This window comes from Petaurus breviceps, unplaced genomic scaffold (genome assembly GCF_028583685.1).
Source record: "Petaurus breviceps papuanus isolate PSGF00001 unplaced genomic scaffold, PetGlider_PUasm1.0 80, whole genome shotgun sequence".
Classification (NCBI taxonomy): Eukaryota; Metazoa; Chordata; class Mammalia; order Diprotodontia; family Petauridae; genus Petaurus; species Petaurus breviceps.
In genome coordinates, this window is record NW_027186540.1 from 15,329,775 (window position 1) to 15,356,608 (window position 26,834).

Here is a 26,834-nt window from a genome sequence, read left to right on the forward strand (position 1 = left end):
ATTTTCATCCATTTTATTACATTTACACAAACTGATCAAATATCCTTTCATGTTTCATTTTCTTTTATTACATCCCACTTCAGACATATTTTCTTTATTACACACAAAATTTACATAAAGGATATTCTGGATCTTTACGTGCTTTCTGGTTTCAATGTTCTGTAGGATTAATCAAGAAGGGATGACAGCATAGTTACAGATTAGCAAGGGTTGGAGGAATAAAATAGAGAACAATTTAACTGCATTAGATTTTCCCATGATTTTATAAGGTAAGAATGGTCTATATTCTAATTATAGCAATAAAAAGTTATCTAATCTTTTAGATTATATATTGCCTGATAAGTCATATTACTATACTGAGACATAGTATAATGGATTTCATATTCTTTCATGTAAAGTCTCCATAGAATTGAAAATCAAGTCCCTAGCCTTTTTTTAGTTACTCTGAGCTTCTATTGCAGTAAACAATTGACAATTATTTGTCACTGGATTCCTGTTGATGGACTCATACTTGTTATTTGAGGAGTGGTTCAGTGAAGTATGGTTTAGATCATCACCAGGAAGTTGGCCCCTAGGTGTTGTTTTTAAATAGATATCTATGATCTCATCTCATCAATGTATATTTTCCCTTGTAACTATCCAGATTGTTACCCATACATCTCATTCTTTCTCACACTTGTACATTTCCCCTCATAATTTCACTATAAAGATTTCTTCCAACATGCCAGGACCTCTCGCTATTATCTTAAAATTAAAGGATACTGGTAGAGCACATGGGCTGTCCACTGGTTATTCCTCATTTTCGCCATATGACAGCAATTCACTTTTCCAATTCTATGCAAGTGATACTTATTCTATGGGTCTGTCTTTCTGTCTGTGTGTAAATATACTAATTCCTTTCTTCTTAGTATTTATAAATAAGTTTAGACAGATGTAACACACACATATATATGTAATATGCATACAAATACACATAAATGAACAGGAAGAGACCTTCTCTTTTGGAAATTGCAAAGTACTTTTAATGACTCCAAACTTCTCCATGAAAAAGTCCCATCTTTTTAATACTGATATTCTTATTCTTGTTGAATGACTACAAGACATGAAACTATATTGTCTTTGAGGGATACCTTGTTGTGTCTGGTTACTGGTGATGATAGGCACTGAATAATGTCACAGCAAAAATGAAAGCAAAGACTACATTTTGTAAGCAGAAAATTAGTAGTGACTGACAGGAATAATTTGATAATTAGCTGTTCATGTGGAGTCAGATCATCCATTGGTTAAAGAGACACTGAAATTGATATCAGAATAAATGGAAGGGTAAAGATGTTAAGACATTGTGTGCATTTATAGCTGCTCTAAATCAGCCTGTTTAAATCATCTGTTAATCCTGAAGAGTAGGACGTGAACAAAAGAAAAAACAATGTTGACATATATTACAACCATTTTTTTGTTAAGTTTAAGTAATGAAAAATAATTGCTTAGTTAATTAAAAAACCAATTAATTAAAAAACACACTGATGAGAATAGAAAATGCTAAGAGACTACTGAGCCAAATATTTGATTTCCTTCTCAAAGTAAAAATTTATGGCAAACCAGTACTTGGATTTGGGGTACAATGTCATTTGCTATCCATTATGGAAAAAAACTAACAGAAGATAGTGACTCATATCATCTCACAAAGAAGGAAAGGACGGAAGGACAGAAGGAAGGAAGGACACAAAGAAGGAAGGAAGGAAGGAAGGAAGGAAGGAAGGAAGGAAGGAAGGAAGGAAGGAAGGAAGGAAGGAAGAAAGAAAAGAAGGGAGGAAGGAAGGAAAGAAGGAAGTGAGAAAAAGAAATTCTATAAAGTTATAATGAACAAACTTGTCATTGAAGAAGAAAAAAATTCACTACTCTTTCTTCTTTGTAAAGGTCAGGGACTATAACTGTGGAACATTTTATATACTATAGTTTTGCTGAACTTTTTTTCTTTTGTTTTTATTTTTAGTTTGTTTTTTAAATACCAAAGGAAAACCATCTATCCCTTTTTATTCATTTCAAGCATCCTTGACACTAATCCTTAAAGCCAAATCAAGTCACAATCTGCAAGTCATTAAGGCAGCTAACATTGTGACTGCCATGTTTTGAGGGAATATACATCCTAGTCTCCCTCATTCATTATACAGATTTTACAAGGCTTATTAATTACTGTTGGAAGTACTTTTTTTTTCAAAATTTTAATTAATTTATTTTTAGTTTTCAACAATCATTTCCACAAGATTTTGAGTTACAATTTTTCTCTCCCTGTCTTTCCCCTACCACCACCCCCAAAATAGCAAGCCTACTGAATGCCCCTTCCCCCAATCTGTTTTCTCTTATATCTTCCCCCTTAACCCCCCCCCCCCAACTTTCTAGTAGGGCAAGATGGGTTTTCATACCCCTGTACCTGTATATCTTATTTCCCAGTTGCATGTGAAAAAACAATTTTTAAACATTTGATTTAAAACTTTGAGTTCCAGATTTTTTTCCCTTCTTCCCTCCTTACCCACCCCCACTGGGAATACAAGCAATTCAATATAGATTTTACATGTGTAGTTACCCAAATCATTTCCATAGTAGTTATATTGTGAAAGACTAACTATATTTCCTTCCATCCTATCCCGCCACCCACTTATTCTATTTTCTACTTTGACCCTATCCCTTTTCTTTCTTTTTTTTTTCCTTTTGGAGGGCAATTGGGTTAAATAACTTGCCCAAAGTTACATGGCTAGTATTTTTGTGTGGGTGTTAAGTGTCTGACGCCTGAACCGAACTTGGGTCCTCCGGACTCTGGGGCCAGCGCTTTACTCACTGTGCCACCTAGCCGTCCTGACCCTATCCCTTTGCAAAAATGTTTGCTTCTAACTACCCTCTCCCCCAATCTGCCCTCCCTTCTATCCTCCCCCCTCTTATCTCCTCCTCCCTATTTTCCTGTAGGGTAAGATACATCCACATTTGAGTATGTATGTTATTCCCTCCTTAGATCAAATTCGATGAGAATCAGGTTGTCCCATTCCCTTTCACCTTCCTGCTCTTCCCCTCCATTGTAACAGTTTTCTCTTGCCTCTTTTATATGAGATAATTTACCCTAATCACTCCCTTTATTCTTCTCCCAAGAAATTCTTCTCTCACCTCTTAATTTTATTTTTTAGATGTCATACCTTCATATTCAACTCATCCTGTGCCCTCTGTCTATGTATACATGAACATACAAATGCCCACACTCACATATATATTTATATACACATACATCCTCATGTATATATACATATGTATATGTATACATACATATATATTCCCTTCAGCTATCCTCATACTGAAAAAAAATCATATGAGTTACAATTATTATTTTTCCATGTAGGAATGTAAATAGTTAAACTTTAGTAAGTTTCTTATTTTTTTTCCTGTTTACCTTCTTGTGTTTATCTTGCTTCTTGTATTTGAAAGTCAAATTTTCTGTTCAGCTCAGGTTTTTTCATCAAGAATGATTGAAAGTCCTCTATTTCAGTGAATTACCATATTTTCCCCTATAGCATCATACTCAGTTTTGCTGGGTAGGTGATTCTTGGTTTTAGTCCTAGCTCCTTTGACCTCTGGAATATCATATTCCAAGCCCTTTGATCCTTTAATGTTGAAGCTACCTAGGTCTTGTGTTATCCTGATTGTATTTCCACAATACTCAAATTATTTCTTCTTGACTGCTTGCAGTATTTTCTTCTTGACCTGGGAAATCTGGAATTTGGCTATAATATTCCTAGGGGTTTTTTGGGGGGATCTATTTCAAGAGGCAATCAGTGAATTCTTTTAATTTCTATTTTGCCCTCTTGTTTTAGAATATCAGGGCAATTTTGCTTGATAATTTCTTGAAAGATGGTGTCTAGACTCTTTTTTTTTGATCATGGCTTTCAGGTAGACCAATAATTTCTAAATGATCTCTCCTGGATCTGTTTTCCAGGTCAGTGGTTTTTCCAATGAGATATTTCATATTGCCTTCTATTTTTTCATTTGTTTGGATCTCTTTTATAGTATCTTGATTTCTCATACAGTCATTAGCTTCCAATTGCTCTGATATAATTTTGAAGGAGTTATTATCTTCAGTGACTTTTTGAAATTCCTTTTTCATCTGGCAAATTCAGCTTTTTAAAGCATTCCTCTCCTCATTGGCTTTTTGGGCCTCTTTTGCCATGTGAGTTATTCTGTTTTTTAAGGTGTTATTTTCTTCAGTGTATTTTTGGGTCTCTTTTAGCAGGCTGTTGACTTGCTTTTCATTATTTTCTTGCATTATTCTCATTTCTCTTCCCAATTTTTTCTCTATTTCTCTTACTTGATTTTCAAAATCCTTTTTGAGCTCCTCCATGGCCTATAACCAGTTCATTATTTCTCTTGGAGGCTTTTGATGCAGTAGTTCTGACTTTGCTGTCTTCCTCCCTCTCCATGTCTTGATCCTTTGTGTCCCCCAAAAAGATTCTGTGGTCTGTTTGTGCTGCCATTGCTTGCTCATCTTGCCAGCCAATTACTTGACTTTTGAGCTCTTTGCCATGGTAGAACTCTGCTTCCAGAATGGAGAGAGCTATGTCCCAAATTGCTGGGGTTTTTGCAGCTGCCAGAGCTGTTAAATGGGTACCCTTTCTACAGCTCCTACATGCTCTGGCTCACTGGTCACACACCACAGGTCCACCACCCAAGGCCAAAAAAAAAGGCCAAAGTAAAGCAGGTCAAAGCAAAAGTGATTACCCTCTGAATGATTGCTTGGTCCCCCTACAATCTGCAGTCCAGGAGCACTGGAAGCAGCCACCATGCCTCCTCCACTTCTCTCTTTGGGGGCAGCAGCCTGACTGCACTCACCCTGTTCCCACCAAATTCCATACTGACCTTTTACTTTGTCTTTGGCATTTGTGGATTGAGAAGTTTGGAAACTGCTACAGCTGCTGGTGATTTACTCTACTGTAGTCTGCTATAGTTGTGGCAGGTGGGGCTGCCCTGGGGCTAAAATTGAGCTTATTTGGGACTGTGCTCATCTCCCAGCACACTGCGATGAGCCCTTCCTGCCAGCCTGCTGGGCTTCCTCCAGTGGAAGATTTATTTCTCTCTGTCACTTTGTGGTGTCTGTAGCTCTAAAGTTTGTTTAGAGTCATTTTTTGCATGTATTAGGGAAGGTGAAAGCTGGAGCTGCGTGGAAGTCCTGTTTCTACTCTGCCATCTTGGCTCTGCCCCTTTAGTTTGTTCTAATGAGGGATATCTCATAGAGTCAGATGAAGAAGGGACATATTCAGGAATGAAGGTAATTTTTAAAAAGATCAATAGAAATTAAAAATAAAATTTTCAAGAAAATCTCATATAGAGGAAAATTCCAAATGAATCTAATGTATAATAGTAACCCCCTCCCCTCTCTCCTTCCCCACACTGGCACTTGAGAATATATCAGCAATTACAGATCCTTTTCTTTTATATTCTCACAATGCAGATTTTCATAAGAATGATTTATGCAGGCATTATCCAATAAAAATATCAGAATGAAACCAGCAGGGTTTTCTAAATGATTTTCTAGTCAGCTACATCCCCATAATAATAGAACAAAGAGATATTCAGAATAACTTTGAGATTATTCTGCCTTTTTTTCATTGGTTTTCAACATAATCTGATATAATGAAACAAAATACTACCTAAAAACTTCTCAAAGTAATTGCTTCCCAAATCATTAAGAACATAAATGATTCTATGACAATGCCAACTATGGAAAACTTTTTTCTACTCTATCAACTACTTGATTGTAGCATCAAGCAAATGATAAAATAAGGAGACAGCTTCATTTAAAGTATTTATAAATACCATGGAAGATATATATATATATACATATATATATATATGTATGTATAAAATCAAGATAGAAATATTCTCTATTAATGACAAAGTTCTCTATATATACCTTTTAATGAATATCATTGTGCTATTTATGCCACAGGTCCTCCTGAATAAAATCCTGTTATTTAAGAAAAGTTTAGTAATCCACACTGCAAGAAACAAATTATGTTAAAATGCATATTGCCCAATCTTCTATTGAAAGAGTAGCCCTTTGAATGAGTGTATAAAGACACAGTCATTGGAGTAATACTGCAATTGGAAAATGAATTGGGCCCAGAACTGAATAGAAAGAGCTAATCGAAGTAGATCACTTTAAGGAAACTGCTAAATGTTCTCCATGATTTTAATTTTCTTGCTGTTTCTTGAAATGCTCATCTTTAACACTAATATCTTCCTAGAAATAGTTTATGGCCACGTTTCATGGACAAAGAATTTAAAATGCAAGTGATTCAAAGGAATGATGAATAGTGGTATTGAGAAGTCTATGATGTGTGACCAACTGTGTAAAAAATAATATTGGGCATTTAGATAGTATTTCAAGATCTACAAAGTAATTTACACGCATTGTCTAAATTGATCCTTTTTATAACCTTATGAGATGTTATTATTTGCATTTTATAGGTGGGGATAATGACCTTGGAAATATTAAGTAGTGAATTGACCATGGTCACAGATAGCAAGTACCACAGGAGGCATTTCGACCCAAATATTTCCTGAATCTAGGTACAACATTCCTCTGGTCATGTTGCCATTTGCACAATAGTGAACATGGAAAGGGTGGTAGACAGACCATAAAAGGAGAATTAGGATAACAAATGAATAGCTCATGTATAGCACTGATATTCATCAAATATGAAAAAGAACCCAAGAACTTCAAATACATTAGTTTGATCCTCTGTGAAAGATTTAAAGAAAAACATGGACATACAAGAATCAGACTTAATGAGTAGGAATGGAGAGTTTTCCCTCTGTCCTAGAGGAGGCAGTGCCCACACTGATGAAATCATGAATCTATTTGAGTATTTTAGTTTGTCTCTTCTAAGTCCCTGGGTGATGATGTTAACACTGAATCTTAAAGTACAGCTCTCTAGAGAACTGAGTCTATAAGTAGAGCATTTGCACATGGCAAATTGATTATGATGAAACATTCATTGCTCTGACTATCCAGTTATCCTATCCTCACACACACACACCCCTTCCCCTTGTGAAATCTGTCTTGGCAGTGAAGATATTCAGATACTTCCTTAGCTTGCCTACTTTGGAAGACTCATCTAGTAACCCACCAGGGCTCCCCACATCACCCTGCTCTCCAAATCACATACAAAAGAAGAAAAAAAGACAGCAAAACTTTGACAACAGGGAAAGAAAGAGGAAAGCCAATCTTTTTTTAAAAAATAGTTTCTAATTAGATTTTATCATAATCAATTTAGTTGCCCAATGAAAGACAGGCAAACACAAGCCAATTTGCTCTCAAGAAGTTGGAAAATAGATTGAAAGTAATTATTTTATTATTCATGTCATTAGGAGATTTGCTAAAAAAAACTTTAATATGAGAATAATTCTTATTTTGAACATTAATTTGGTCTAGAGAATAGAATTTATTATTATTACTATATTGTTACATTTGATTTTCTTTAGTCAGACAAACCCTTTTAGTAAATTTGCAACTGCACTTTTTAAAAAGTCAGTTATAGTTATAGAATGACAACTATGGGTGGAAGGATACAGATGCCCACAAAAACAGTATGTTTGTCCAAAGCTGTAGTTTCTTTTGGATGTGCAGACAATTGACATAGAGCTAAAATTAGGTATTTTCTTCCAAATAACACAATGCTTTTCCCTTGTGTGGTGATTACTTGAGTAGGGAAGTAGGAAATGGCTTTCTTTATTACTGAAGTTAAAAATTCAGCATTATGATTCCAATTAATAATTCAACAAAAAGCAAATATTTATCAAAAAAACTTTAATACTGAGACTAAGAGATATTGAAAAACATACAGCTAAGGGTTTGAAAGAATGTATAGATTGTTTTTGAAGTTTGGAGTTGAATGAAGGCTCTGCTTTGCTTTATGGGATCTGTCTTCACAAAATTAATTTCTATTTAAATTTTGCCAAATAAGATTCTTTCAACAATGTCAGGACTCAAAACATGCCTTTTGCTGAAATATTAACCATTTATTTTCTAGTTTTCAATATTAAGTTCTATAGCTAATGCCACTGATTACTTTGCTTTGGATTCAACAAATGGCATTCTTTCCAAAACTGTTGAACCTCATCTGGATTATGAAAGAAACCTTAAGGTGAGAACTGGGGGGAAACTCCCCCAAAGGAATTCTGAAAATTTTATCTTTTTAAATGTCTGTGTGCTTTTTGAGAGCAGTTTTCCCCACTACTATAATCCAACTTAAGTTTTTTTTTTTGTGGATGCTTTCTCTCCAACAATTATAAAGTAATATTTCAATTGAAAATAAGAATACACATTTTAAAAGTTCATAGGGTTCATACAATATACATATAAATATACTCATATGTGTGCATTTTGTGTATGTATGTGTATATATGTATATATTTAGATAGCTATGTTTTGAATGTGTGTATATATAGTTATGTATATCACATGTATGTATGTATGTATGTATGTGTATGTGTGCAGAGTCTACATCTGCAATTTGATTAGTTTGGAGAAGCCTCTGTATGCAACTCACTTCATAATTTGAGAATGGTCACTACTGTAATTTATAGATTTAAAGAATTATCTATTGACAACAAGAAGTTAAATGGCTGGCTGGTAGTCACATTATATATCAGTCAGTACTAGAAATCATATGTTCTTGAATCCAAGGTCAGAGTGCTCATCTTCTGGCTATCAGTCTCACTATAGTATCACTCTCTATCTGCTTTTTGGTATGTCTCTGTCTTTGTCTCTGTCTCTATTTCTCTTTCTATCTCTATCTCTGGTGCTTTGTCATTTTCTTTTTCCTTTCTTTCTCTCTCTCCTTCAAAAACTCACTTAAGACCAGTAACCTTTTTATTATTATTTTGCTGGGCAAGCAGAAGGTAACATTCTTAATGTTTATTTTGTAAATTTCATTAACTTTATTGTAGGACATTTTTGTGTCTCCCACAGTCACAAAAAAACAGAACTGAGGTAACAGAGTAATTACATGAAATTATTTATTTTATTTTATTGAATTATCAGGAGAATTGATTCAAACCTTGGCTTTGATTTACCATAGAGATCTGGTCTATGTTTTAAAATCCCTGATCAAATTTAAATTAGTGAATGTCTGGAGGGAAAAATGAAGTACAAAAGATCCGAAAACATAATAAATTATTCAGTTTATCCATTGCCTCTTGCTCCATTTAATTCCAGATACTCACATAATAGGGATGATGTTACTTCTTTAGTGGGATGATATAAGTTATTTTTAATTTTTCCCAATAGGCCTCTTTTCACAAAATAATTATATGTATCTATGTTCTACTGTGTAACTTCTTGAAATTCTTCTCCTCCTCCTCCTTCTCCTTTTCCTTCCCCTTCTTCTTCTTGACTGGAACTTAGAAGACTCAGATTGAAATCCTAGATCCACCTTTTTTGGGACTGTGATTTTGGGTACATTATGGAACCTCTTTGGTCCTCAGTTTCCCTAAATGTAAAATGGGGGTCATGGGCTCATAGATTTAGAACTGAAACAACATTAAAAGATTATTTCATCCAAACCACTCATTTTATAAATGAGAAAACTGAGATCCATAGAGGTTGAGTGGCTTGTTCAATATCAGAATTAATAAGTGACATAAACCAGAGCTTGGGTCTTCAAACTTGGGTCTTCTAACTACCAAGTCCTACTCTTTCTTTTTCTTCCTTTCTTTTTCTTTCTTTCTTTCTTTCTTTCTTTCTTTCTTTCTTTCTTTCTTTCTTTCTTTCTTTCTTTCTTTCTTTCTTTCTTTTCCTTCCTTCCTTTCCTTTCCTTTCCTTTCTTTCTTTCTTTCTTTCTTTCTTTCTTTCTTTCTTTCTTTCTTTCTTCCTTTCTTTCTTCCTTTCTTCCTTCCTTCCTTTATTTCTTTCTTTCTTTCCTACTGCATAAGCTCGGTTTGAGAATCAAGTGCTATAACTTGTCTTTGTAGTGTTAAGGTATCATTTGAATGTAATATATTACTTTATTTTTAAGTTAAAATGCTTGCGTTTCAAAAGGGAAAAAGAATTCTATCAGAATTATTTGGTGCCAATTCCCCAACATTTCCCATAGTATTTAGAGTTTGAGGATGGATGGGATTTGTTATAACTTTCTTCATAGGGTCTATACCTCTGTACCCTCATGGTTGCCACATTAGGTTCTGAAACTGTTGGGACCAGGGGAAAATGATCACTATTGCTGAATCCAAGATGTCTCTTAGGTGCACATGTTCCCTCATGCACCTATCACCCTCCCCCCCAAAGGCCTGAATTAATGGGCATGTTTTCTTTTACTTCCTTAGACTCTTAGATTTTTAAGCAAGAGGTAAATTGTTCCCCATAGTGAATTACTTTGTTTAAATGTGTTAGTTCTTAAATCAATATACATACTTCAAAATTGATTTTTGTCTTGTAAGAATGAAGTGAGAGAGGATAGTTAGGAAAGTTATTTTTTTAACTGGTTGTTAAATTTTAAGTTCCAATTTCTTTGTAAATCATCTTCTAGACCAGAGTTTCTCAAACTGATTTGGCCACAGAATTCCCTGAGGCTTAAAAAATGTTGATGGAACTTTTACATGCATGACTTGGGGTCAGGTTATGAGACAGTTCTAACTAGAGAGGGGAAATTAATGACATTCTAAGAAAAATAAAGTTATTTCATATCATATGTATTTTCACATAAAACCACATTTGATAACATAAAAAGAAGAATATGATTAACTTTTTCATGGAATGCCTTTTCATATAACACAGATGTGTTCAGTGTTCCATTGATCACACTTTGGGAGACTTCTTTCTTCTCTGATCCAATGTCTAGGCAGTTTGTATCTGTCTCTGAACTGCTTAGAACTTATATTTACCGGTAGTATGTTGGTCAAATCAGATTTCAGTTAAGCTTTCCAAATTATACCTCATCGTATTTTGTCTTTTCTTATTTGTTTGACGTACTCCATGCTTGCAGAACAGTTTCATACAGACTTGAAGGAGTAAATAATCCTTGTAAAAGTTTGTCTCTAACACAGTCTATTGAATTATTTGTCAGACAAGTTAGTAAAAAAAAAAAGTTAAACAAGGGGAAAACATCCAACATCACTTTTTTCAAAAACAGATTTAATAGTTTTTTCTTTATTCAGACCAGATTAATCTTATTTTCATTTTTAACAAATAACATAGACACATAATAGTCACATAATAGACACAGTGTTGTTTGAATGAATAAATGAATTTTTCAAACATTTGATAATTAAATAATTCATAGTTATATCATTATCAGTGTAAATATGACTTACAATAATATTCTTTATCCCTCATTTTATCAATATCATAATAGCCACATGTCTAACAAAAATATCAGTAATCTCAGCACATTTTTTTAGGTTAGACATGCTGTGTTTTCAATGCAGATATGTTTAATATATTGGAATTTTTTCTAGTTTTTTTTTCTTTCCTGAATTTAGATTAAATTTATATATTCTAAACAAACCAACAAAAAGGGACAACATTGTTATATATTGAATTGTCAAGTCCTTTACTGTGATTCTAGACACCACAAGGGCAGAAGTCTCGTATTTTTTTTCTTTGTCCATCTTCTAATGCCAAGTTTAATGCATGCATCATATGGCATTTTAAAAAATGTTTGATGTTTCAATATAAGGTTTATCCCCCTTGCTCCACCATAAACTTTTGCTTTTATAGAAGCTGAATCTTCTCTGGCATAGTGTAGCACACAGTAGGGACTTAATATATGATTGTAGAGTGAATAGGTGTTCAATAAATATTTACCATTGAAAGAATGTACAAATAATATTCATCTTTCCAATATTGTTATTTGAGATTAAAATCAATTCAATTTACCATCAAATTCAATTCTACAAATGTTTATTATATCCTAGTACCTATAATTATTAAACTCATTTTTCAAGCCTACTTACATAAATCTTGATAAGATACTTTTCTTTATTTATATTGGCATAATGAATTTGATCATTAGTTTTCCTAAATTGTGGCTCAAATTTTCCCCCAGACAATAAATTGTTATGATTTAGACCTTTTCCCCCTAAAAGCTGAAATGTAATTGCTTCTTTATACCTAGAAAGAAAAGCATAAGTCTAAATGGTACCTTCATATATTGTTTTAAATACAAGATACCAAACATCAACATTTTTATATTTTTATCACATTTCTGAAGCAGCATAAACCACAAGAATGTAGGGCCAGAGGAATCTCAATTTCCCATTCTCCATGAGAGGACTAAAAAAAAATTAAGTAGTTGTTCTGGACTCTGCTGTTGTCTCAAACTGTCTTCAAATTAGGTTTCTAAACATTCTTTTCAATGCGAAGTAAATTGAATTTGCACATTTGGGGGAGTAAAAATGCACTGTCTTCTTTTATTTGTTTTAGCGTTTCCAGATAGTGATTGCTGCCAGAACCAGAGGAAACATGTCTCTGGAGTCCTGCACTGGCACCATCACAGTAAACATCCAGAATGTTAATGATGAGATTCCAGTCTTTGCGTAAGCTTTGGAAGAAACAAAGTATTTAAATTCTAACATGTCTAACCTCCATCCCCACTAGCATAGAGTAATGTAAATAGAAGTGTATTGTATCGATTCATATTATCATTATCTTTAAAAGGTTAAAGGTAATGTTCAAAACAAATTATCTCTATGAGTAAATAGTATTGTCCATTTTTACTCATGAGTGAAGTCAGATTGAGTTACTTAACATGTTCTCTGCACAACTGGTCATTTTCAGAGGTAAAAGTAGAATGCAGATCCTTTTTACTTTTCTGTTGTATTTTTTTAAAGAAGAAAAGCGACTAAATGAGAGTGAGAATGGAAATAAAGGAAGACTCATGCAATTTAACTGAATAATTTAAATGCTAAATTAAAAAAAATAAAACTTTGTTTCCTTCAAATGAAAAAAAAATTTCCCCATAGATATCTACCAGATGCACCTATAAATATTTATGAAAATCTGCCCATTGGAAGAGAACTAATCAAATTAACTGCAACTGATAGAGACATGGGAGACTCTGTCCACTATGAATTTGTGGGAACTTTTAAAGGGTTTTCCATAAATGATGGTAAGCCACAAATAGTTATTTTATTCATGTTTCTCTCAAATGCAATATGAAAGGTATTGGTCATTATTCCACACAAAACTAGTCAGATTCTCTCTATGTGATTTGGGAAACACACTTGTAAAAATGTACAATTAACATGAGTTTTGGGTGTGGGAGACCATTGTCCCAGAATCTCTGCTTCCTTTTCTTTCTTTTTTTATTTTTATTTTTTGCTTTTTGGAGGACAATTGGGGTTAAGTGACTTGCCCAAGGTCACAAGGCTAGTTTTTGTGTTAAGTGTCTGAGGTCACATTTGAACTCAGGTCCTCCTGACTCCAGGGCTAGTGCTCTATTCACTGTACCACCTAGCCGCCCCTTCCTTTTCATTCTTGAATCCACACAGCAGCTGCCTTGAACTTTCATATTAAACTGTGTAAAAAGAACTTTGACCAACACACATAAGTAGAAGCAAAAATCTAGAAGCTGCCATGTCTCACCTTGGCATGGAAAGAAGCAGAAACAACAATTTGGTTGGATGATCCAAAGATAAAGGACAGACTCAGGCACTCTCTCAGTCTCTGTCTCTCTCCCCCTTATTTGCTCTTGTTTCCCTTCCCCCCCCTTTCTCCCTCTTTTCTTCCCTTTCTCCCTCTTCCCCTTCCTTCTTCTTTCTCATCAATAAAAATGTAAATTAAATCATATTAGTATAACAAATATATAAACAGTATCTCCAACCAATGTTGTACTTACAGTTTATTCAAATCAATGGCAACTCTATAGTTTGAATTATCTAGGAAGTGCTAAGAGCTATTAGTAAATAAGAGAGATACAGAAAAGACAAAGACAGAGAGGTGCAAGGCAGCTTTTGAGGCTTAGAAAGCAGTTAAAGGGAAGAGAGAATGGACATATAGGGAGGTCTTGTGATGCAATGGAAAGGGCACTTTATATTGGAGCCAGTGGGCTCCAGAGAGTCTTGGCTTGGCCCTTTTTTACCTACATGCTCTTGTACAAGTCACTTAAACTCTTTGTGCTAGTTTCCTCATCTTCCAAATGTATACCCTTGTTTGGCCTAATTGGCTTCTGAGGCCCCAAGAGGCACTGAATCTATGACTCTATGGTTTCTGGATTTAGGAGAAGGTATCATATTTTAAGATAAACTTCAATCTAGTCCTGTTTATTAGTAGCAAATGAGCTATAAGTTATATATATATATATATATGTATATATAATTTTGTTTGTAGGAAACATGGGGTAACTTTCATTTAAGACTTCGATAGTCTAAAAAAGGAAATAAATTTCTTTTTATCCTTGTGAAATTTCTCCAAAATATCCAGAATAGAGAAGGACTATGTTTATCCAGATAGCTTTTGAAAGTTCACTTAAGAAAAATGATGAAACGTGTATTAAAGTATTATATTTCATGTTTCATCACTGTATTAGAGGAAAATACCTATCATGTATTTGAGATGTGTTATTGTATCTATCCTTGGATTGAAAGGTCTATGGAATCATAAAGTACCCTTATATCATTTTCTATTTCTCTATCTTTTCATCTTGCTTTTAGATTCTGGAGTGATCACAATTTCACAACCATTGGATTATGAAGATCCTTCCATTCCACATTCTTGGATATTAAAAATCAGAGCTTATGACAATGATCGGGTACATTCCACCACTGGAACACTAACTGTCATTTTACAGGATGTAAATGATAACCCACCTCAATGTACTCAGGACCGTTATGTGTAAGTTGGAATAAAAATTAAAATCTTCCCTAATGTTTAAGGATCAAATAGGGGTTGGTGGGAGCAACACTTTGTCTCCCTGCTACTCATGGAATCCCAAACTTTAGAGCTGGAATGGACCTCAACAAAGTATCTTTTCTAGGTTATTATTCAGCCTTGGGAGCAGGGAGGCGGAATTACTATAGAACAGTTATAAAATTTAATAATGTGCTACTGTTTCAATTCAATATGTCACATTTTAGTTATGAGACTTTTACTGTAAGAAAGTTTATGCCCAAACTCACACATGCATACATATACACATATATGTACATACACACACGTGAGATTTGAGATGCTTCCCATGAGATTGCAGGCTGGAATAATTTTTTAAGATCATTTGGTTCAACCTTCTCATTTTGCTGATGAGGAAACATGGGATGGAGAGCAATTTGCCCAAAGCCATACTGGCAATAAGTAATAAAACAAGAATTTGAACACAGGTCCTTTGCCTCCAAAGACAATGATTAATCTTCTACACTGTTAGATCAGAAGAAATAACTCAATGATGGATAGTTAAGTTCATATTATTTTGGAGTAATCAGCATGTCACTTTAACATTTAATCCTATTTTATTCAACATCACTTATCAGTAACACAGAGAAAGGCACGGATTTGATACATTATTTATTATATACCTGCTGTGTGCATAGCATTGTTAAATGATAGGGAAGGTATAAAGTTAGATATAGCACAATCCCTTTTCCTGAAGCTTACAGGTTTTGTAGAGAATGAATGCATACATATAATCACAATATTACCTGATAAATGTATCAAAGAATTACAAAGCTAAGTACTACATGACCTTTGGGGAAAAGACCACAGCAACCAGGGGATGAGGGAGGGGAAGTATCCTCAAAGAGTTGGTTTTTGAACTGGACTTTAAAAAGTGGTCAGGAATTCACAGGCAGTGAGAGAAATAGGGTATGCTACTTACAGAGATCAGTGACTGAAGTCATAGGTATTTGAGAACATATCTTGTATTTAGGAAGCAGAAAAAGGTTTGTCTATAGTGTGTGGTGAGTAGTAAGACAAAAACTACAATGGAAAAGTAAATAAATATCATATTATAGAGAGCCTTGAATGTCAGAAAGACAGAGAGGCAAACAGAGATAGTGTGAGATAGGATCTTTCCTTTCATTTCATTGCTTTTTCCTTCCTTTAAAAAGAGAGGGCAATTTTGAAACTATACATTTATAGCACTAAACAATGACTACTTTTAGAAAAAAATTCCAATGAATATTGAACTTTGATGGGTCACCAATTTTTATTTGTAATCTGCTTCTCAGTTAATTAATTCATCACTTAAATGTATCAGAGATTTACAAAGCCAAGTACTACATGACCTTTGAAGAAAAGACAAACTACTAATAATCACATTCAGCATAGTGTTTCTTGATTGCCAGAGATGGTCAGTTCTTGGATCTATACTCAAAACTTTTACATTTTGCTAGAATCTGCCAGAGACTGTGCTTTGGTGGTACAACCTTTGAGAGGATAGGTTCATAGTAATATCATGATGATGTATCAGCACAAGAATTTTTTAAAGGAAAATTCCTTACTGAAGGAGGAGGGATATACAACATTTGAAATTTGAATATATTGTTTCAGATAATGTTTATGAATATATTTCTTCACCTGAAGGAATGTAGACTGTCTAATAATGTATTTCTTCATATTTTTGACATATGTAGAATTGAACTTCCTGAAAATATTCCACTTGAAACTCATTTGGTGTCTTTAATTTGTACTGATAAGGATGGAACAGATCCCAATAATAATATCACTTATCACTTGATCATGGACAAATTTTCAAATGAAACATTTACCCTCACCAATAATGAAATAAAAGTAAGTATTTCAAAATTGTTCCCTAATAGTGGCACAGAGATTTCCCTCAGATTAAAAAGTTGTGTTTTTATTATTATAAAATTTTTAATGAAGTTCAGTAGTTTAAATAGCTGATAGCAGAATATGTTCTCATGTTTTCAAATTAACCTTAAATCGCCAACAGATATTCCAGTGTTAATGCTGGAATTCATTTTTAAATCACTGGAACAAAATTAGAACAAATTGTTCTGATGAATTACTTTTTTTTGATTTGGAAAAGATTCACAAAATGTTATTACAATGATCAGCAATGAATGTTAAATTTTTTTTGCAATGAGAACTTAGGGTTATATAACTAGCTAGTTTATAAACCTATTATAGGATTGTGTTTGGAGTGTATGTTATTATAGGGGCTGTATGGGAGCACTCAAGGAGGACTAGCACCCCTGGTAAAAGGGCTCACACCATCCTTTCTGGGCTACTGACCCATCTTTGGTGTCTACTTGTTACCCAAGTCTCACTTGTGACTCCAAGAAGCTGTGGCATGTGTAGCAAGCACAATCCAGCAAAACCATCTCAGCAGACAGGCCAAAACAGGTTTATTAATTTCCTTTCTTTCCCAGAAATTCCTCTTATACTTTATTTGGAAGAATAATTGAGATGCATTCTAGTAAGTGCAAAGTAGGTTAAAAAAATGGATCTTTTCCCTGGGAATTTTAAAAACAGAAATGTTTTATTAGAACAAAATTGAACAGGAATATTAATAATTAAGCTTGATTAATAACAGTTTAAATTTAAATTGGTTAATTTTGATTTATGAGATTTTATGAGATGCTTGAAGTTCCAATCAGTATTCAATCCACTCATTGTCATTCACATTTCCTCACACGGTCATGGTTTGGGTCCACTCCATCTATTCTGTCATTTTTTGTTGGACATTATTTCATAAAAGTCTTTCTAGAGTTCTTTGTGTTCTTCATATTTGTTCAGAACATCAATTGAAGAAAAATTCCAAATTAATGGCAGATTAAGTGACAAGATGAGAAGCACCTGCATGCAGCTAAAATACCTTTTACCTCACTTATTTAAACAAGTCACTGACCCTACCTAAGAAGCAGGAAATTGAAAAAGTAAAGGCAACGATTATGATTATTATCAGTTCTTAGAAAAATCTTATTTCTTGGAAAAGTTTTAAGAGTCTCAAAGAACCCAGAAAGGAACCCTGTCTTCCTTTTGGTTTTTGGTTCTATGCCATATGATCCTCTCTCCTGTCACCTCTTTGTGACTCTGGGCAACCATCATATGTTCTTAACATGTTTCCTAGGGCTTCTCTGAACTGTTTGTCCAGAAGGGCAATAGTATTTGGATTGGCAATAAGTCTCTCATCTCCTGTTGCTGTATCTATGTTGTACTATTTCCATTCAAGACCCTTCTCTTAATGTTCCTTATCTACTGCCAGCTATGATGTCTCTCCAGTTTTCTTTTATCCTGTTATTGATTCTTCAACTCTCCAGAAAATATGATACAGGTGGACTAAAAGAGACATTAGTCCTCCCAGCATAGCTACTCTGTAGTCTTCTCACAAAAATTCTTGAAGTTTGAGGGAGTTTGAATTACATTGTTTTTTCTAGACATTTCTTGAAGAAAAAATTGCTTCCTCAGGTTGTTAATGACTATTTTTGCAAGCATAATAGAGCTCACTTTGATGAGCAGAGAAAATAATTGTAGATATAATTTTTCCTACCTACAGACTGGACCTAACCAGCTGAATTATGATAATTTTGTTTTTGCTGGGATGCAATTTAAATATACACTTTTTGTAAGAGTAACTGATAGAGGTACCCCGGAATTATCAAGTAAGTGACTACTTATTTATTTTATTTAAACTTTTCAGTGGTTCTGGTATCTTATTTACATAGGAACTTCCTCCAGTGGCACAGACCTCAAACCAGACAAGACTTTTCATGCTATACAAATCTCATTTATATCACCTCATGAATACTCCATGGAGAATTAATCTAACTACGGGTCTTCCTATAGTTTTTTGTTGTTTGTTTTTTTTTCTCATTATAGCAACATGTTTTTCATTTCTTATTCTTCATTCTCATTATATGATCTGAATCACCTCTATTTCCAGTCACATATCTCTTTTGAGGAGATGTTTCCTACCCCTGCTTGCATGCCAGTAATCTATATACTCTAGTCTATTTACGCTCCATATATTTCCATTATCTTTTGGGTGACCCCAAATTTTGATTCTTTGGAGATTGTAATGTTCCATGACTTGCAGGTATATAGAAAAACTAGAAGATTGTTGGTGTTTAAAATATGGGTTTTTATTTAAGGTGGCAACCTGGCCTATTTGGAAGGGCTGAATAATTTTCCAAATGTAATCTGTCTCAATTTTCTTCTTGTTCAGTTTTGAATTCGACTCACCATTCATCTGCAGTTTCTCTTTAAGATACATGAACTGATAATGGTCAACTCAATGGGCTCTCCATTCAGTTGCATTTCATAGTCTAGACATTTGACATTCTTTTAAGTTTGTCTGTGTCATTAGGTTAACCCTGATAATACTTACCTCAATGTAGTTATCTCGTTTAGGGTGTTGTAGTTTCCTCAGGACTGATGAAATAAGCATAATGAGGGGTGGCCAGGTGGCTCAGCAAGTAAGAGCACCAGCTCCGGTGTTGGGATGACCTGGAGATCAAATTCTGGGCTCAGATACTTAGCACCACACCCAGAAATAACTGGCCGTGTAACCTTAAGCAAGTTACTTAACCCCAATTGCTTATTAAAAAAAAATAAGCATAATGCCATTTGTAAACAAGAGCATCTGGAGAAATTCACCATTTTTAGAGAAATGTGTTTCTCTGTAACAGTCATGAATACTTTGATAACCATGTCTCCTTTTTGTGGCTCACTTAATATTAATAATGAACGTATAGTTGAAGTTATCTCAATGATTTCATCTTTAAAATTTATTTGAGAAATATCTAGTTGGAAGAGAGCCTTTAAGGTTGCATATTACTTTGTTGAATTAAATGCTTTTTAATTTCCAATAAGCAATAAACTTAGTGGAATCATATTCTTTTTTGCAGCTTTCAGGTATATAAATGTGAAGATAATCATCTATTGAAGGATATAACTTGTGAGACTTCTCTCATTTTCTTTATATTCATTATAGTTGTTACATCATTCTCAGAAAATTTTGTTGAAATGAGAAAATAAGTCTGTCATTATAGATGTTCTCTCAGCCACTTTTTTGGTAGTAAAACTAACTTATTCTAGTCATTTGGTACTTTCTCTCCTTTGAGATATCTTGATTATTAACCACTCAGCTTTTTAAAAATAGAGTCACTTCAAAGACAGATCTCTTCCATTTTGCTTCTGCTATTTTTGTTTCCGTTAGTGCCATATTCACTTTTTTGAGCAATTCGTTGAGGACTGAGATGATAGAGATTAAGTGTATTGGCTCCACTGTCATATATGTGTGGATATGTCTGTCTGGATGTATGTATTCATTGCGTTCCTTCTTGTTTCGTCTCTTAATATTTTTAGAATTATCTGACATAAATGTGTTTTAAGCTGAGATTTTTGCAAAACCATTTTTTTTCTCTCTACCATTTTCTGTTTTATGTGATGATGCTTTTAATATACTTCCACCATTCATCTGCATGTTAATATGTATTCATATTTCAAGCAAACGATTTATTTTTCTGCTGTGTGAGATGAAGATTACATTTGCCAAGATTTCCAGGTTCTTTTGACTTCCTCATCATGATGATCACTTAATGTAATAGTAATGAAATTTGAAGATCCTTTTGTATTGAAAAGCCAAGAGGTACTTAGCCCCTAGTTTCAAATTAAGCCTCTATTAAAGAAACAGAAGATATGATCCCCGGTAACTGTTGTAACAGAAAGGAACTGAACAGGGAGGAGCTATACCATATTTAAGGAAGAGCACAAGCTGGATAGTCAGAACTTCTTGGGTCAAGCATCTAAAGGAAGAGAAGCTGCTGCCAGAGAGAGAGAGAGAGAATTTCTCTCAGGGAGTATCTGATGGCTGGGCTGCTGCTGCTGGACTGGAACTTCCATGGAGAAAGTGATTTTGATTTTGAGAATGGAGCTGCTGAAGACTTCTGAGGGCGAAATGGAGCTGCAAGAGGAAGTATGATTGTGGTGTTGGTACTTTGTCTGTGGCTCTGTTAAGTTTTCTCTTCCCAGGAACAGAGACTGTGAAGGATTTGAGATAGACTGGACACTATGAGCTTCAATGTGGAGTTGGAAATGCATGGGGAGCTGGACAAGGAGCTAGGAGCTGTCTGCCTTTGAACCCAGGTGACAATTTGGTGGATTCAGGTAGGAGCTACCAGCCTTGAGTCAAGCTGAAAAAAACCTCTTCATCGATCCTGAGTAGTGACTGATAAAATTGTAACTTACTTGTGGCCATATTTTCCACTACCCCCTGAGAGAGTGCTGAATAGTGAGTGTTGAAATTGTAACTTACTTGTGACCTAGTAGTGGATGGCCTGTGTATTTTCCACTACCCCTTAAGAGAGTACTGAGTAGTGACTGATATTGTAACTTAATTGCAACCCATGGGTAGAAAACTTTGACTGTTGTACTTTGTGTCCTTTAAGGAGGCCTTGCCTCCTTAAGCATGAGTAAATTAAGGATTAAGGAGGCTCTTCTCCTTAAGACTGATTGAATTAAGGATGATTAAATGATTGAGTTACTAAATGATTGTACTTTGTTGAAAACTGTGTGACCACTTTGGTGAAAACTACCTGGCCATTTTAGTGATAAGCTTTTGAGTTGTGACATGGTGAATGCTGTATTTAGATTTTCTGTGAAAAGTTGTAACATTGTGAATACTGTACCTTGATTTTCTGTGAATGTTTTGCTCTGCGTTGTTACTGAATAAATAGAGAGTTCGTTGTACTATGTAATCAGAATCTTGAAAGCTGTTCACAGAAGCAGTCCTCCAGAAAGCTGCTTGTACTTGACTTTACTCTTACCTTTCTTAAAAGTGCATGGGAGGGGCAGCTAGGAGGCACAGTGAATAGAGCATTGGCCCTGGAGTCAGGAGGACCTCAGTTCAAATCCGGCCTCAGACACTTAATACTTACTAGCCTGTGACTTTGGGCAAGTCACTTAACCCAAATTGCCCCTCCAAAAAGCAAAAAAAAAAAGTGCATGGGAAATAGTGATACTCCAAATTGATATTGATTCCTCTATGAAGCACTGGAATTGGACTGTTGTAAGGTCTTTTTTAAAGCATTGTAAATCACTACTGTTCCCAAACATTGAGAGGCCATAAATGTTTGTCGAAGCATTCATGATAGCTAAAGAGGTGAAGTGAAATTAAGTTATAGAGTATTTTCCTTTGCAGATATTATTTTTAATATGTGTTTCATTGTTGTTTATTTATTTATTATAGTTCATGAGAATCTTTTTTTTTAAACAAGGCAGAAGCCACCAAATATTTAGAAGCTGACAGTTGTTTTAAATGTATTAACAGAAAACATGAAATGTACTAGAAGTTAGGGGCAGTAAGGTGGTACAGTAGATAAAGTTCCAGGCCTGGAGTCAGGAAGACCCATCTTCTTGAGTTCAAATCTGTCCTCAGGCACTTAATTAGCTGTGTGACCCTGGGAAAGTCACTTTGCCCTATTTAACTTAGTTTCCTCATCTGTAAAGTGAACTAGAGGAGAAAATGCCAAACTGCTCCAGTATCTTTGCCAAGAAAACCTTAAATGGGGTCATGGAGAGTTGGATGTGCTTGAAAATGACTAAACAACAAGTAGAAGTTAGTTTAGTGGAATTGTATAATACTATGTGTTAACATCTAAAAAAAAAAGTCTGCCTTAGAGTCTAAGTTCAAGAAAGACAAGAATGCCCAGTGGAAAAATCTGTACTGTCCTGAATTAAGGAGGATAAATATCAAACAAGATTAAATGTGATAGTTGCCAATTAAAGCCCTGAGTAAATATAACCCAATAACTCTTAGAAATGAAATTTACACACTTCAATGGCAATCTGGATCTTGAACTGGCGTATAATTCCCAATTTGTTGAAGCAGAGCATTGCAGTCATTCAAAGGGAAAGCCAAAATTGAACATTTCTTAATTCTTGGTGTGAGGGAGGGCTTTCTCAGGAAAAGAGTACAATTGGATTAGATGTTTTCTGCGTTGGAGAGTACATAAACATATGACCAAGGAAGTTGTTAAATGGTTTTACAGAAATAGTTTTTCAGGGTGCCATTATTTCTATAGCAACAACATCATAAATAGAAAAAAGGAAGGGTATTCTAAAAACCTTAATGAATTTTATTCTTTGCACTGCTATGATTTTAGGGTTGATCTGGGCAATACAGCTGAATGAACCAAGGTATTAAAAGAGCTGATATGCCCACTCATCTGAGAGGAGAAGAATCCTGAAATGGGAAGGGGAAACATGGGTATACTCATTATCTTTTTTCCCTAAACCTTCCCATAACGCCACACTTCTTTCTTATTGTTGATGGCTCTGCTGTCCTCCAAGTTCACCTAGGTCTTTCAACCTCTGCCTCCCTACTCCCTATCTCCCATATTCAATCTGTTACCAATGCTGTCAATTTCACCTTTGCAACATCTCTTGAATAAGTCCCTTTCTCTCTTCTGAAACTGCTACCACCCTGGAGCAGGACCTCATTACTTTCTGTTTGGACCATTGCAATATCTTGCTGGTGGGTCTGCTGGCCTCAAGTATCTTCCCCTTCCAAACCATTCTTCTTCCTTCAGCCACCAAAGCAATTTTCCTAAAGCACAGGTCTAACCATTTCACTCCTCTTCTCAATAAACTTGAATGATTCCCTATCATCTCCAAAACCATACATAAGTTTCATAACCTAGCCCAACTTCCCCTTTCCAGTTTTCGTACACCCTTTTTGCTACCATTTATACTTTGATCCAGCAATATTGACCTCCTTGCTATTTTACAAACAAAGTCATCTGTATCTCATCTCTGAATATTTTCTCTCTTTGCCATTCTTGGAATATTTCTCATCTCTGCCTCCTGGCTTCCCTGCCTTCCTTTAAGTCCCAACCTAAATCTCATCTTTTATAAGAAACCTTTCCCAACCCCTCTTAATTCTAGTGTCTTTCCTCCTTCAGTTATTTTCTAATGAATATAACAGTGCCAGATTTGGAGTCTGGAAGACCTGAGTTTAAATATAGCTTCACAGACTTACTAGCTCTGTAACTTTGGGCAAGTCACTGTACTTCTGCCTTAGATTCCTCATCTGTAAAATGGGGATAAAATAGCACCTACCACCCAAGATCAAAGTTCAGAGAATTCAGAGAGTAGCTGGAAGAAAAGTGAAAACGGTCTGCATACCTCATAAAGTTTGTCAGGACCAGGAACTAATAGTAAAAGAAGGAAATTCATTAGTTGATTCAGGACCTTTTGAAATCTAGCCCAAGACTGATTTGATATTGCTCCTCCTCATACATCCTATACTCCATCCACAATAGGTTCCACCTATTCTTAAACTCAACTTGTTATTCATCTCATAAACCATCTCCTTATGTGGAATACACTTCTTTTTTTTTCAAATTCTCCATTAAAATCCTTTTTCTTCAAGTGCCATATCCTTCATCCAGTCTTTCCTGAATCACTTAGCTGAAAATATTCTCTCTTCCCTCACATTTTTCTAAATATTTACTGAAATGAATTGAATTAGATCAGAGAAGTACAAAGGAAAATTGTTCAGGGTCTGATGAGAAATGTTGTTACTGAAAGAAGGATCAGGTTTCATGAAGAAAATTGCATTTGTGTTGGTTTTTGAGATGTGAATGGAACTGCTTATTAGTATCTCATAGAAAGCACCAAATATATCACTATGATATTCAATAATCCAAGTGAAGAACAAAGTCTCAAATTGGACACTAGAGCTGAATTTTACTGGTCTACTGGAATTTACTGAAGAATATTATATAAGGAATTTACTTTAGGGTGTAGCTTATTCATAATTTATTGACAAAATAACATTTGATGAAACAGCCCTATATACAAATGTACTTGGTTTATAAAAATGTCTAGAAATGTACTTAGATACAGTTTATTCTGTCTAAATCAAATTCAGCTTGTTTGAATCAGTTAAATAAGAGTCAAGAAAATTTTTTTTTATATGTGGACATTATTTTCCTTATTTCTCTATCAGGCTGCCAGTGCTAAGTTAAAAAAACAAACAAACAAATTAGGTGGGGAACCTTGGAACTCATACTTAGCATAATAGCTCTGGTTCATGTATGCAGATATATAAGTTCAGAAACAAAGCTTTTTTTGTTTTTGATATGGAATTCTTAATTTGAATAAAACAAACTACTTAAGTAAACAATAAAAGGAAGCTCATAGGGTACACTTATATAAATTAGCATATTAAATCTACTTTAAAAATTTAAGAAAATCCATTTTTAGGATTTTTTCAATTAAGAAAATGCAAAACCTGAATGACATGGATTCATGTTTTAGGTACATGAGAAAATAAAAATGCTTCTTTTTCCACAGCTACTATTACAATTATTTTACCAGTGACTCGTAGAAATGAACTAAATCCAATGAGTAAAATGCCAGCTTTTACCTTCAGTGTACCTGAAAACAGTGCCATGGATACCCTTATTGGGAGAGTTGCATTTACAGATGAAGATTGGCCATTCAATAACATAAAATATACAATTGATGGAGGTAATCTGGGGACACATTCCAAATTTTACATCAAACCAAAAACAGGTAATATCAGAACATCAATTTGAAATTTGCATTTTAAAAATATTTTTGTTTTTATTGACAAGAATAGCATAGAATTTGTGTCCATTTTCATAAAGTTCTCCTTATTGGTGGATGGAATGATAATTTGATGATTCTAAGTCTTCTAGCTTCTGGCTTTGAGGGAGGACACAGGAGGATTTAGACTCTTTCTAATTCTGCCTGCATAAGATACATAATATAAAATCAAATAATCATTCAGTCTGCCAATAAAGAAACATTGATGCAAATGGGCATGAACCCCAACTTACAAGAACAGAAAGAACACTTTATGTAATAGCTTAAAACTATCATTGCAGTTAGAAAGACCTTATTTCAGATTTTTCCATGACACAATCTGGTTGCAAATTCAGTCACTTAGCTTCTCAGTATCTTGGGCAATTCTCTAAAACCACAAATTGCAGAACAAGTGTCAATATACATTGGGAGAAAGAGTTTGCTATTTCAATGAAATCATAGATCCAGTCCCAAATCCCACCATTAGCTTATATTTCTGTTATGTTTTATAGTTTTCAAAGCATTTAATACAAATTATATCATTTGATTCCTTATAAAATCACATAGTTGATAATGTAAGCATCATTATCGTCATTTTCATCTTACATTTTTCAAATTTCTTTGACTTAACCTTAATGAATATTAGAATTTCTTGATAACTATATAACAGACTTCTTTGTACTTTTTTTTTTTCAGGAATGATAAAACTGTTGGATTCATTAGATAGAGAGATTCAAGCCCAGTACAAATTAGTAGTAAGAGTAACCGATATGGACAATGACATTGAACCTGATCCACTCAGACAGAGAAGTAGTTCTGTTCTCGTGACCATCAACGTTCTGGTAAATAAAAATCTATTTTCAACCAGAGGATCTTTTAGGTTGTCTGAGTATTTGCAGGGAAAGAATGACATGGCTTTGTTTGAGAAGTGTTGAAAATTTAGTGGCCCAAGTTTAGAACTAAATTTAAACAGTAATGAATCTTTCAACTTGTGTTCAATTTTTTTTTTGTCCTATCAAGTAAAAATTACAGTCTCGGAGTGGGAAGGGACATTATAGGTCATCTAGTCATCTAGTCCAACTGTTATCTGACCGTGTTTCATACAATAGATGTTCCTTAAACATCCTGGTCATTCTCTGAAGATACTCCCTAGTTCAGCAATATTCCTCCTAAAATGTGGTTTCTAGAAATCAATATAAAATGCCAGCTGTCATACCAAGTGAATTATCTGACCTGCATCTCTCTCTCTCTCTCTCTCTCTCTCTCTCTCTCTCTCTCTCTCTCT

General features: G+C 34.4%; 1 protein-coding gene across 1 annotated transcript in view; it reads left to right on the forward strand.

The window, feature by feature from the left end:
- Positions 1-26,834, forward strand: part of LOC138176027 (cadherin-related family member 4-like) — a 133,058-nt gene that overhangs the window by 20,917 nt on the left and 85,307 nt on the right. The window contains exons 4-11 of the mRNA XM_069106754.1: positions 8,073-8,186; positions 12,464-12,576; positions 13,003-13,148; positions 14,692-14,872; positions 16,606-16,762; positions 18,492-18,597; positions 25,295-25,516; positions 26,246-26,391. Coding sequence (XP_068962855.1) covers positions 12,503-12,576; positions 13,003-13,148; positions 14,692-14,872; positions 16,606-16,762; positions 18,492-18,597; positions 25,295-25,516; positions 26,246-26,391 — 1,032 coding nt within the window. The 5' untranslated portion in view covers positions 8,073-8,186; positions 12,464-12,502. The remainder of the gene's footprint in view (positions 1-8,072; positions 8,187-12,463; positions 12,577-13,002; positions 13,149-14,691; positions 14,873-16,605; positions 16,763-18,491; positions 18,598-25,294; positions 25,517-26,245; positions 26,392-26,834) is intronic.